General features: G+C 43.6%; 1 protein-coding gene across 3 annotated transcripts in view; it reads right to left on the bottom strand.

The window, feature by feature from the left end:
- Positions 1-11,640, bottom strand: part of NPAS2 (neuronal PAS domain protein 2) — a 90,055-nt gene extending 78,415 nt beyond the window's left edge. For 2 of the 3 annotated variants that reach the window (XM_048494275.1, XM_048494277.1), the window contains exon 1: positions 10,735-11,640. In XM_048494275.1, the coding sequence (XP_048350232.1) occupies positions 10,735-11,003 (269 nt within the window). In that variant the 5' untranslated portion in view covers positions 11,004-11,640. The remainder of the gene's footprint in view (positions 1-10,734) is intronic. The other variant, XM_048494276.1, reaches the window with a different exon arrangement.
- Between the last annotated feature and the right edge of the window lie 1,919 nt (positions 11,641-13,559).

The following is a 13,559-nucleotide window of genomic DNA, read 5'->3' as shown; positions in this document are numbered from 1 at the left end:
CTATAGATAATTCAAAAACAGAAACTTCAAAAGTAATATTACATTTATTTCTTCCAAGAAAATAGCTGGAAACTCTTTCAAGTCATTATATAAATATGAATCAGTTTACCTAAAATTATGGGATACTACAGCAAAATTTATCAAGAACGGTTCTGATTTGCTCCAAAATAGGCTTTATTAGTATTAAGTATTTCTTTATGCAGTCTTTTATCAGTACTGTAATAAAGATCATCAGGGTGAATTTTAAAAGAAAAATCTTGCTTCTGAACTGCTTGCCACCTGTACAGTTTTTGGTTTCTATTTATTTTTACATTTGTATATAATTATACCATTTATAAGGAACAATATCTCACAAACTTTACAGAGATAGATATCATATTTTGTCCATATCCAATATGTTATAAACGATTCTCCAAAGAACGGCATCATATTTTACTTTGAACAAGTTACTCTCTTTTCTTTAACTGCTGTCAAGTGAAAAAAAATACTGTAAATGCTCTTGTATTAAAATAAACTCCTACTTAAGGAATACCACACTAGGCCCAGAGGACATCTCCTACTGATGGAACACACGTCTGCCAGGGAAAGAGAATAGCAAGTTTGCGGATTTCCTTACTCATTGCAGAGCCCCACATACACCACACACACACACAGTTTCAAAGGGTTCCATGGCCCTGTGGAGTAGCATTTTGGAGCACATGGCAGACTGGGGCAACACTCCGGACAGCAAGAAAGGTCTTTTCAGTAGGAGGATATATATTGACAGCACATTTAACCCAATCCTCTATTAATTACCTTCAGGGACCCAAAATCTAAAAGGAAAAAAAACAGACTTTTAAAGTGAAAGACAGGTGGTGGTGTCGCTGAAGTCTATCAGGATTCTATCCCCCTTGCTCAATGCCTTGTCCAGAGATTTAATGTGCCTGCTGGTTTTGAGAGTGCGTATGTAGTGCTGGAAGGGCAAAACAAGATTGGGATTCTGTTCGTGTACCACCCACCCTGCTGCTTTGCTTGACGGAGATAGTCTAGAGATGGTGTTCAGATTTCCCAGGCTGGTTTTGTGGGACCACTTCAAAATCTGTGCCAAGGCTACCTTGTTGATAGTAGCTCCGGATTTCGTGGTTTTCATGACAATCATGGGCCTGTCTCAGGCAATAATAGTCCTTACACAGTCCCCAATCACTGTGCAAGTCACACACTACAAATATTCTGGGTGGTCAGGGGCTAATTGGTTTCTAACCTATAGGATAAAGTAGACTGCTCTGCAGCCCCCTGCAATCATCTTGCTAAACATTTTGCAAATAATATGTCTCACGTCTGCTCCAACTTGGACTTTACATTATAGGATAGGATGACCTCAGGGTGCCAATTTGTCCAACCTGTAGGATACCTTTCAGATTGTCCAGGCTGAGAATGCAGACAGGATTCTTGGATGTGTGAGAACTGCCATATGAATGTAGGAATGGCCCCTCCTGGCTGCTTAAATCTGCTGGGGGATGACTGACAGAATGGGTTCAGGAGACAACAAATGCCTCTCGGAAAGATGTGATCAATGCCTTGAATTGGGCAGTGGTACGTCCATTCCTAAAGAAACCTACTCTGGACTCTGTGTTGCCAGGCTGACCCATGCCCCCCCATTCAGCCAACCTTTGGGGTGCCTAGCCGTTCAGTACCAAAATGGGGAGCCCATTCTCTGCATTGGCTCAGTGTACCCAGAAGGACACACAGTAAGTAAAAACCTGTCTGGACTTGCCCGCTCCAACTTTCACACTCAGAGACCAGAGCAGTTCACTCTATATCTGTTGCTCAAGGTTTCTCTGCCTCAAACTGACTTTTGTTTTCAAACAACACTGACTGAAAAACTGGCATTTTTCCTGCCAGCCAATTAGAAGCTTCAGTTGCTAACTCTTTGATTTCAGGAGCCTTTGCTCTGCTCCAAATCAGCAAAGTCCTGGAATCCAATACAGGTGGCAATCCTACCTGTACTCACTTCAGCTCGCGAGGATGATTAGCCACCAAACACTAGGTCCTTAGGTGGTTGAGGCTACACTACACTGTAGGAGCCAGGATTGGTTGCCACCATTCTTGCAGCAGCTCCAAGAAGGGACTAACTGGATTTGGTCAAACAGTCGCATCAGCAGCAGTGGTATCATGCTGGAACAGCTGAGCACTGCCCACAAGAGGAGAGGCCGGGTGCTCCAGATGTCAGCCCAAGGGACCTCAGCCTCCTCAGGGCCAATAAGGCCAGGAGGCAAATCTATGAGATTGGGAGAGGTTGAAGAAAAGGGAGGTTGGCCATTGGGGAGAGCCCTGACAGTCTGACAGGATTCCACCCCAACTCAGAGGGCATTGGGGGAGGCTGGAGTACGCCTGCTCCCAGGATACCCTTTATTAGGCTCATTCTGCACATGCAAAATAATGCACTTTCAAACTGCTTTCAGTGCTCTTTGAAACTGTGCGGAATAGCAAAATTAACTTGCAAACAGTTGTGAAAGTGGTTTGAAAACGCATTATTTTGCATGTGTGGAAGGGGCCTTAGATAGGGCAGGACTGGAGAGGAAGACAGGCCTCTCCCATGCTGTCAGGAGATAAGAGGGTGACTAGAGAGAGGTTCCAAGGGTGCTGTGAAGCCCCTCTACTCCAAATTCTGTGCTAAGATTTCCTCAAGAAAGGGGTACTGGAGGACATTGCAGCCCCAGATACCAGTCTGGGGGAAGAAGAACCAGAAAGTAGCATCCTTGATCAAACTAGTGGTAGATGGACAACTTCAAGGATTCCTGATTGAAGAGGATGGTCTGGATCTATTCTCATCTGCTTTCTGGTGGGGGAATGGGATTGAAACAGCCTTGGTCCCCCAGTGGATGATCTGTGCTAGGAGATGGATGGGGGAGAGTAACCCTGTTGCTCCTCCTCAACGGCTTCTGATACCATTGTTCATGGTGTTCTTCTGTAAGACTTTTCATAGTTGGGACTGAGAGGCACTACCTTGAAATTAGGTTTCAGAGTGTGGTGCTAGAGAACTGTTGTTCTGCCCTTTGGCTTCTAGGATCCAACAAGGTTCTATCCCCTCCCCTTCTCCCACCCCTTTTCAACAATGACATGAAGCTGCCGGGAGAGTTCATCCAGAGATCCGGGCTGAGCTGTCACAAATATGCAGATACCACTCAGTTCTACCTTGAACTTCTGGCAGATTCCACAGAGGTTGTGGAAATCATGCAGTTTTGAGTTGAATAATGACTAACAAACTGAAACTTAATCCTAACAAAACAGAGGTATTACTGGCGAGGGGAAGGTCTGTTCCCGCATATGGAATATATATTGTAAAAATATCAGTTTTCAAGGAAGATCTGGAATATAAAATCTAGTGTATATGTATTTCAGGATAATATTTAACCTTATGCTTTATTTTCACAGAGATAAGTAACCAATAAGGAAAGCATTATTTTAAAATATTTTTATTATATTAAAGGAGCTTTTTAAAATGGGTAAGTCAAGGAACAGCTGCCCTAAAGCCAGATGAGCTTACTGGAGCAGGGAAATCCTTGAATGACACCAAGCCGCTATTATGACTGTGCATTGGTACAAACCCTGAGGCTAACAGAAGAGCAGGCATGTCTGTTTTATGCTCAGTTGAGCCATGCAAACCAAAGCAGCTATTGGCAGCTTGCATAAACCAAAGTAACTCTCAAATTACGCTGATTTAGACTAACGAATATTTAAATAGAATTTAAAATCTGATGTTCAGTTGGGCTAAGTGGAATACATGATGGCTTTTCTGAAGAGAATACAAGGACTTGCAGAAATATACCACAGGACCACTACATATGTACTTGCTGATACCATACCACTACTAAAAAAAAAAAAATCCACCTCCTCTAAAGGCCTTCTTTTTGCCAAAAAAAGTTACAGGACTTCAGTTCTGTGGACACAGGCTGCAAAGAGGGCCTTCTGTTTCAGTAGCTTTTCATTAAAAAACCTTGCAAAAAAGGGCTTTTTTCTCCCCCCTACTTAATGTTAGAGTGACAGATTTGACATTATAGCAGTGCCAAGATGTCAGTCATATCTTCAAAGCCAACTGAGAATAAAGGAAATAGAGTGTCCTTAACATTTGTTAAATGTTGCAGCTAAGCAGTGTCTAGTTAGACTAGAACTGTGGAGAACTGGCTTCAAATCCCTTCACAGTCAAGAAGGCCTTTATCAGCCTAATCTCATAGCCTTGTGAGAATACAATGGTGAGGAAAAAACTATACATACTGTCTTCCTGACTTCTTTGGAGGAAAAGTAGGATTAGATGTGATTAAAAAAATGTTGTCAGGCAGGGGGGACCAGAGTTACTGCTGCTACCATGAATTCACAACAGAAATGAAAAATGTTCAAAGAGACAAGTCACCTTTTAAAACCCAGTAAACCTGCTTTAGAGTTCTCAGTTCAACCCCACTAGAAACCTACCCACACAAACATACATGCATTTTCCAAACCAGATTAAAATATCCAAACAAGAATATACTTTTTAAAAGCCTCAGAGAAAAGCTATGTATAAGTGTTTCATGTAGTTAGAATGTTAAATTATATTATTCCCCATGATACGATTTGTTTGTCCTAATGTAGATAGATTTTTTAAAAACATTTTCAATTTAAAATCCCAAGTGTGTTTCAAAAACCACACAATATCAGCCTACACAATATAGAGTAGACAATATTTGTCTACTCTATATTGTACTGATACAGTATTCCTTTTTATGAAGCAAAGAAATACAGACAGATTTTTTCCCATCATATTTTGACCAGTCCATTACCATGACAACAATAAATTGACTACAGTTGTAGTTGTGGACTTCAGAAAATACTACATAGTCTCCTGGTAAGTCTAGAGGAGATATTTTAGTTTTTGCACTGTAAGTAAAAGACTAATTCTATAAGAATCTGTGAAAAAGTCATTTATTAACATTTCCAAATATTCCCTGCTGTTTATTACCAAACTGTAACTACTCTAATGTTGTTTCAATGTAATTAAGGATTTAATGAAAAGGGAAATCCCTGGAGCTAAGCTACTATGTAATTGCCACAGGAAGCATGAACAGAAAACATGTTTACTACATTATTCTCAGTTTGGCACTCTTGTGTCAACTTTATTTTTTCAAGTAGTATTACTGTCCTTGTAATCTGACTTTCAATTCCAAGGCTTTCTACATCTTCAGTACTCTGAGTCCCAAATGATGATGCTTTGTAATACAAGCAAAGAGCAGAAGCAAGCAATGGATACTCTGATATATGATGGAATTTGATAAGGGAAAAACAAGGCTTGAATATGCCCCCTCAAATACAAGGGCAAGTTTTTTTCTCTCTCAGCCCAATCTAAGATAGCTAGCATGGTGTCACAATTATATTACCTGACTAGAACCCTGGAGCCCCAAGTTTAAAGGCCTATTCAACCAAGAAGTTCACTGGATGGCAATGAGTCAGTTATAAACTCTCAATATAATTTAACTCAGGGGGTTATTAAAGGGATAAAATGTGGGATGGGACTATGAATACCAACCTGAACTCCCTTTAAAAAAAGTATAGTATAGTATAAGAATCTGACAAATAATCTATGCCACAAGTTGCTATTAGGCTAAAACAAGCGGGGGCTCATGACACTTGTGGGGGAGACTGTAACCCCCCCCCCTCTCTCTCTCACACACACACACACATGCTCACTGAGCTGGGGCACAGCTCTCTGCCCTTCCCTGAGGTCACTGATCCTTTGCTTGGCTTTCCAAGCATGGTGTAGTGGTTAAGAACAGGTAGATTCTAATCTGGAGAACCGGGTTTGATTCCCCACTTCTACATTCCTATTGGTTGACCTTGGGCTAGTCACAGTTCGTTCAGAACTCTCTAAAACCCACCTACCTCACAAGGTGCCTGTTTTGGGAGAGGAATGGAAAGGAGTTTGTAAGTCACCTTACAGGAGAGAAAGACAGGGTATAAATCCAAACTATTCATCTTCTCTTCTCTTGGTACAGCTCCCGGCCTCTGCAGCCCCCACTGCTGAGCTATACCACATATCTGGTCCAGAGGGGCTCCTGGGCTCTTCTGTAGCACCCACAAGGCCCTCAGTGGCTAAAACCAGGGCAACCTTGTCATCTACCCATCTCAAGAGGGAATGACACAGAAAATATGCCAGTAGGATCTAGGAGATGAATACAGTGTTCTCAACCACTTCAAAAATTCATGCAGAAAGCCAAATTTAGTCCATGTAGCAAAGATAAATAGTATATTTTATCAAAATCATTTTCAGTATCAAGTGAAATAATGGAACTTGATCAGATCTCTTACTATTTAAAACCATCAGATCAGTAACCAGCCTAAGATTATCAGAGACTTGCCTACCTCACATAAATCTTACAGGTGCCAATGTTGTAATAACTCCTTGAAGACTTAGCAAAGATATCAGTTAATATCTTAGCATTTACATTCATGAAGAAATAGATTGAAAATTTACACATTGTCAGGTTTTGGGATTACAGTGATCTAGGTATCATATAATGGTAGTGGCAATGAGCCAGATTAAATATTGTCATGCAAACTGATCGTTTGGGACTTAAGAAATCTGAAAAGGTCATAACCAGCAGTTTTCTTCAAAAGATCATGACCAGCTGTTCCTTTCTCTTCAGGATTTGCAGCAGCAAAGTGTAGATCTTGCAGTCTAGTAAGAAATGATTCTGCAGCTGTTGGAATCTGAGACTTTTTAATCTGGCCTTCATAGCACACACAGAAAATGGTGGGAATATTTAGCATAATATTACAGATTCATATCTCTTGCAAGACTTTGTGCTTTTGTAAATTGGTGTTGTTGTTTTGTTACTTCTTTGGTGTAACCTGGATCTAGCATGATCCAATTTTTATTAGGATCCCAACAAAGATCCTGTTTCTGTCTTGCAAGGAAAAGAAAGCGATCTCTTACACTTACTCTCAAGAACTGCACTCACTGGAGGTGGCTTATTGGTGTAGCTAAATACACAACAGATCTAATAAGCTCATTCAGTTGCCAGCTGAAAATCAGAAGGGAACTGCAAAAGCTTTATGAAAAAAACTTTCCATAAATTCCACCAGCTTTTGCTGGCAGCCCTTATCAGGCTCTTCTGAAAGACCAAGGACACAAAGGTTAAATCCACAAGTATAACTTTCAAGCAGGGACATCCAGCTGGATAAGGCATTGTCTAAAGCTGAGAAAGCTGTTTATTGAGCCACTGGCCATTTCTGCACAGCACAAATGAAATGCCTTGAGGATGTTAAAATAAGCATGTTGGGGAGGAACTCTGCACAGATTTTTTTCCCCTAAGACATCCTCAGGACGTTTTATTTCTGCTCAACTGACTTATTTTTAAAAAGCTAATCTAGTGTTCTTTTCCCTCAAGGCAGGTTAAAGACGTTTGCTGCTTGCTGTGCAGAAAGCAGAAAATGTCTTGTTTTTCCTGCCTGAGTGTAAAGATCTCACTTTCGGTTTCTCTGCAGCTTGCGGCCTCCGTTTTCCGCTCCTCTGGGATTCTCTGTGCTGCCCACCATTTGAAGTAGGTTCCCATAGAGGTTTCCTCTGCTTGTAGATCATCAGTCCGCCATTGCTGTCGGAAAGTACATCAATAAAGTTAGTTTTCACTGCCAGTTTGGTGCACAGGTCATTTTTCCTTTTTTGTTTTGTTTTGAGGGAGGTGTCTTCAAAGCTACGACAATACAATATGATCATTGGCAATATGCACACATTTTGAGTTGTCGTAGCTTCAAAGACACCTCCCTCAAAAAAAGGAAAAACAACACATGTGCTGAATCGGTAGTGAAAACTAAGTTTATTCATGTCCTTTTTAGATGTAAATGGCAGATGGAAGAGCTGCAAGCAGAGGAGACCTTTGTGGGAACCTTCTGCAAATGGTGAGCAGTACAGAGAATCCCTAGAGCAGCAGAAAATGGCGGGCGTGAGCTGTGGCGAAAATGAAAGTAAGAGCTCTAATGGGGGAGAAGTGGGTAAAAGAGCCATTTGGGGGTGAAATACTTTATTTATCCATGCTATGTGGGCAATAAAGTCAAAACAGTTCTTTTTAAAACTTCTGCAAGACGTTTTATTTGTGTTGTGCGTAAGTGGCTACAGTTCAATCTTCCAAAGCGACTATTTGGGGCTCCATCTGTTGAAATCGTGCAGCAACAGACTCCATCAACCCCCGAAGCTGTTGAATTGACCATCTTATCATTAGCAAAAAGTTGTTTTAGTTCTCTGGAATACTGTTTTAGTTCTTCATACTGCTGTTCTAGTTTTTCCAGCCAGACAGTCATTGTTTTCAGCCAGAGAATAATCTCTTCTTGACCATCAGTGGCTTAGTTTCTTTTCCTTCAAATCAAAGCAGGATTTGCAGAAGATACAGGGACAGCAGAGAGTTGCTCCTGATTACCCTACTATCTTAACAAGAAGTTTCACGGTCTGTAATTCTCTAGTTAGCATAGTTTAGCAAATACGGCTCAGAAATAAACACAAATGTTCCTGGTTGTAGATGGTAATGTTATCATAGATGTCTTTGCAAGTAAATAAACAATTGGAATGATATCTTCTCTCACTCTCTGGCAGAGGCGTAGCTAGGTAAAATGGAGCTCGGGAAAACCCTGAGTTTTCCACCTGCCCCACCATATAGAAAATGGAGCCCAGAGCAGGAATTGAAATTGAGCCCCCCCCCCCACACACACACACTGCCTCACTTAACAGTTCTCTTTAGAGAGGATCCAAGCTTCTCCCCATCACGGAACCTACAGGGGCCTCCAGAAGGTTTGTTGGAGAAGGACCAAGACAATCAACAAACAAATGACCAAATAAACAAGTGACCAAATAAGTGACCAAATAAATAAATGCGTTTTGCTCATGGATTGTTGGTATCGTGGATGGGGTTGGCATCATGGATTGTCATGATGCCCCTACATCCCACACAACTTTCTTCGACAGAAACTCACCCAAGTTGGGAAAGTACAGCAACTACTCCTGAGCAGAATTGCAGAGAAGAGAATAGGCCAGTTTTTGGAGGTGGTCCCATTAGTATAGGAACTTGATTCTTGTGGGTAATTTTTATCGTACAAGGTGTCTGCATCCATGGGAAGGGGTGGCTAGGTGTGGGGGAGGTTGGGAAGGGGTGGGTAGGGATTGGAGAAGGTGGCAAGGGGTTGCTAGGCATGGGGGAGATAGGAAGGGATGGGTAGGGCTGGGGAAAATGGGAAGGGCTCTAGGTTACTGAAAGGCATTTTGCAGGCATTCCCTATTCAGATACAAGTTGCGAAGACTCCAGAACATATTTTGTTGTTCCACTGTTGTTGGGATGATCCAAGGCAGAAATATTTAGGGCAACTTTTATCCTATAAATCTTATCTCTCCTCACAAAGTTTGATACAGTGGCTGCTATCTGTCAAAGGTAATAGATTTTAGTAGCTAAATTTTTGTGGGTGGTAATCAATTGTAAAAGGAGTTAATTTGGGGGACTACAATAGTGTGATGCTGCTTGCAGCCTTTTCAGCCCCATCCCAAGGTGGGGGGGGGGGGAATCCGCTAATGGGAGTTGTGCAAGGCTGCATCAACAGATTTGCCTTCCCCAGTACACTTGCCCTGGTAGACATCTGCGGCCCTCCCTTGCAGTGGAATATGGCACTGGACACCATGCTAGCATCCCTGTGCCCTCGCTGCCTACCAGTGTCACGGGGGTGGTCCAGGGACATGACCACAGCTGCGCTCCGGCATAAGTCCATGGGAGCCCTATGGAGAGCTTTCTGGCAGTGGATTTTTTTTTTGGGGGGGGGTTGCCTTGTTGGCTCCATGCACTGATGGAAAACTGTTCTGGGAATGGCGTGGCTGTTCAGCTGTGGCACTGCAGCTGGGCGCCCACCATTTGGATGTTTAAGCAAAGCTTTCAAAGTACGCATTTATTTATATCCCACCTTTCTTCTCCATGGCAATCCAAAGTGGCTAACATCATGCTCCTCTCCTTTGTTTTACCCTCACAACAACCGTGTAAGGTAGGTTAGGCTGAGAGTGTGTGCGTGACTAAAATTAACCCAGCAAGCTTCCAGGGCAGAGTGGGAATTCAAACCTGGATTTTCTAGTTCCCGGTCTGACACTTTAACCGCTAACATGAGCAAGGGCTATTGTGTAAATGTTGGTTATATTTATGCAAAACTGCAATGTAATTTTTACGGAAAGTCACCACACTTGCAATAATTAAGCCTCAGTGTCTGAGACCGCTTAAATCAGTTGCTGCACTCAAAACTGGGCACTTTTCCCAAGCATATCATATTATTTTTGTGTACATTTCAACACTGCTCATAAGTTTGTTGGCTGGTTTTTACAAAAAGCAGTGTTTTAAATACAGCATGAAAAATGCCACATCAGATGAAGAGAAGGGAGATGCAGAATGGTCTCATTCAGAATAGGCGTCTGCTAGAACATTCCCACATGCACTTACATCCTTCTTTCAATGTATACGCTGAAATCCATCACTCTCCATATTGCTGCTCACACACTACTCTGAGGGACTGGGGCTGGGGGCCGCTTTCTGTTTTGAGAGCCTACGTCTCTTAGAGGCAGGAGTTGCCATGCCACCGGATCCAAGTGCGCGTGAGAACACGCGAGGGCGCCCCCCACCGGTGGTCGTGGGAGAAGCGGCCGTGGGGACCCTCCTGCTGCTGTTTATGTGTGTCACTGTGTCAGGCGCCGCCTGCGACTCTTACCTGAGATGCCGGTGCTTGGGGAGCGGGGCGCGCGCGGCCAGGACGCGCCAGATGCTGCTGCTGTCAGCGGTGGCGACTCGGGTGTGCGGACGGCCCTTGGTGGCGCCGCCGCAGCCGCTTCCGTGCTTGATCCGGCCACTTTCCTTGGAGCTGCTGTCGCTCTTCCAGTCGTAGCCAAGACCGGGCAAAGCGACCCTGTCTCCCGCCGCTGCTCCTCTCCCGGGGCTCCTAGTGCCGCTGCTGCTGCTCCACCGTCGGCTGTCTCTCATGGTGTGAGGGGACGCCGCATGCCGGGCTGATGGTCCCCTCAGCGCCAGCACTGCCCCGAGACAGGTGGGAAAAGCGCAGAGACCCAGAAGCAGCCAGGAGGAGGAAGATGGAGACGGAGGGCTTCGGGACGCCGGCAGGCGCGGGCTGCTCTTGGAGCATTAAGTTGCGAGCGCTCCGGCTCCAGCGGCAGAGGCTTCTTGGCCGGAAAGTTGCTGTCCCGGGGGCGAGAGGGGGGCATTCTCCCAGGCAGTGCCTCATCTGCTCCCACCCTGAGCCGGGAGGGAGACTCGTGGGGCGCAGCCTGGCGCCTTCCAGCTCCGCTCAGACCATCGGGGGAGCCCTGCGCGCGCGCGCGCCCGCCCGCTCTCTGCTTCTCTCTCGCCTGTGCCTCCAGCGGGAATAGGCAGTGTGCGGCTCCCGCTTTGGGAGGGCGGGGGAAGCTGGAGCAGGGGAGGGTCCTCCGGCGGTGGCTGCTTCTTGCTGGGAACCAGACGGGGATGGTCTGGCGCAAAGGAGCTGGAGCCCGCCGGTGCGCGCGAGAGGCCGCGGAGTGGCTCGGGGATGGAAAGGAACTCCCCGGTCGCCTCCTCCTCCTCCCTGTGGAAAAGAGGCTGGCCTCCGCGTTTCACCCGGGCCAGAGGAGCGAACTGAGGCGGGAAAGAGGGAGTGCTCCCTCCCCTGGCTTTTGCACAAGTGCAGGAAATGTTCCACTGACCTAGATATTGTTCCCAAACATGCCTGACCTTTCCTCCTCCACCTTCTCTCTCTCTCTCTCTCTCTCTCCTGTTGGAGGCGGCGGCGGATGAAGGTCTGAAAAGAAAAGGAGAAGACGGGCACGAGTTTGAAACCGGAGAGCAGAAGACGCTTTGAGAGTCAAAAACAAATGAAAAGTTCGTATTAATTGTTCAAGAGTCAAAAAGGTCACCGTGAATACGTGAAAAGGAGGCTTTGACATACACGCACTCCACAACTTTAATGTCAGATATTTTATTACATTATGCGTTGAAGCTTTTATTGAGCTTTTTTATGTCCGCTCAATAATTCCAATGAGAAACCTCAACCCCTCCTCCCATCTCACTTTTCTAACTGACATTGAATTTCTCAAAGGCACCAAAATTAATGAATTAATAATTAATTTACATTTCTACCCCGCCCATCCCCAAAGGGCTCAGGAATATTACAGGAATATATGCTTATAATATTCTGAGCTGTTCTTTTTACTTGGGGGGGGGCATATATACTATCACCCCATTTCGTAATATGTTTACTATTTCTATTTTTTTAGACTGACAAAATAAATTGGGGAGGGGGACTGTTCAAATTCTTAAATTCTGAATTTTCAAAAATCACCAGTTTCAGATTTGTTAGATTGTTTCCCACTCCGCCTCTTTTTTTAAAATTAAGTGCCCCAAAAACATATGGAAGAAGAAAGTGCAAGCATGTATGGATATGTGAACAGTTGGTATTAAAGTTGTGGTGCGTGCAATGTTGAAAGTAGTATAAACGACAGGCTGTTGCTAACAAATACACAAGCTAGAACCCACTCTGCTACCACCAAATGCAGCTCACAGAGAATCTGAAACAGGTATTTATATTCCCCACATTTATAAATATAAGGACAGAGGTATAGAGTTTATCTTCTATTAACATTACATTAAAAATAATATTATAGGTTCTGAAATTATGCATTCAAGCATAAAGGTAGTCTTCGCACCACCTCTGACCATGAGTTGAGACAGAGTCCATTACGACACAAACTTAGAGATTGCTTGGAGTACCTTGTGACCTAAACACCCGCACAACTTTCTTCTTAAGATGTATCACTGCATGCTTAGGAAAAATCATCCCACACTAGTTGTGCATCACAAGCACTGTTTTGTTGTTAACTTTTATACATGAAGCCACATAGAGTTTTGAAGCCACAGCTGAAATATACAGTAAGGCAATTTTTCAGGAATGGAAATGATTCCCCCAGGTGTGCATTCCTGAAGGAACCAAAACAGGATGGAAAGCACCAAAGTTCTCCACTTCTAAAAGCATAAGTAGTTACTCCTTGTTTGGTTATGCAATACCACATGGTCAATTAGAGCAAAACCTTTTCACACAGCTCTTCTGGAAAAATAGGTCAGTCTCTTTATTTCCCACTTGTATTATTTTTGTCTAATGCTCTTTTTGAACACTCTCCAACATGTGGTATAGGAAGTGTGTTAGATCTTAAGAGAAGAAGCTGTTTAATTTTTGACTTGCCGTCCAAATGAAATGAGCTCCTTTTGTTTGTTGTTGTTGTTGTTGTTTTACAGCTTCTGGTGAAATTGAAATGTGCTTTAATGATTTATATCCCCACATCCAAAACATAGGCCTTTGTTGTTGTTGTTTTTTGGTGTCAAGCACTTGTTGAAACTGTGTACTCACGGTTGGCTTCAATCCACTGTTTAAAGCAGAAACAAATCTGTGTTACTTTGTATATATTTCAGCCTTTCTTCCCCTTTTCAAAATTGCAAATAGAGGTTAAATGATTCACTGTTAAGCTAAAAATGCCTGAGGAACTGAAGTTA

This window comes from Sphaerodactylus townsendi, linkage group LG04, assembly GCF_021028975.2.
Source record: "Sphaerodactylus townsendi isolate TG3544 linkage group LG04, MPM_Stown_v2.3, whole genome shotgun sequence".
Classification (NCBI taxonomy): Eukaryota; Metazoa; Chordata; class Lepidosauria; order Squamata; family Sphaerodactylidae; genus Sphaerodactylus; species Sphaerodactylus townsendi.
This window is presented reverse-complemented; position numbering and strand designations above follow the sequence as displayed.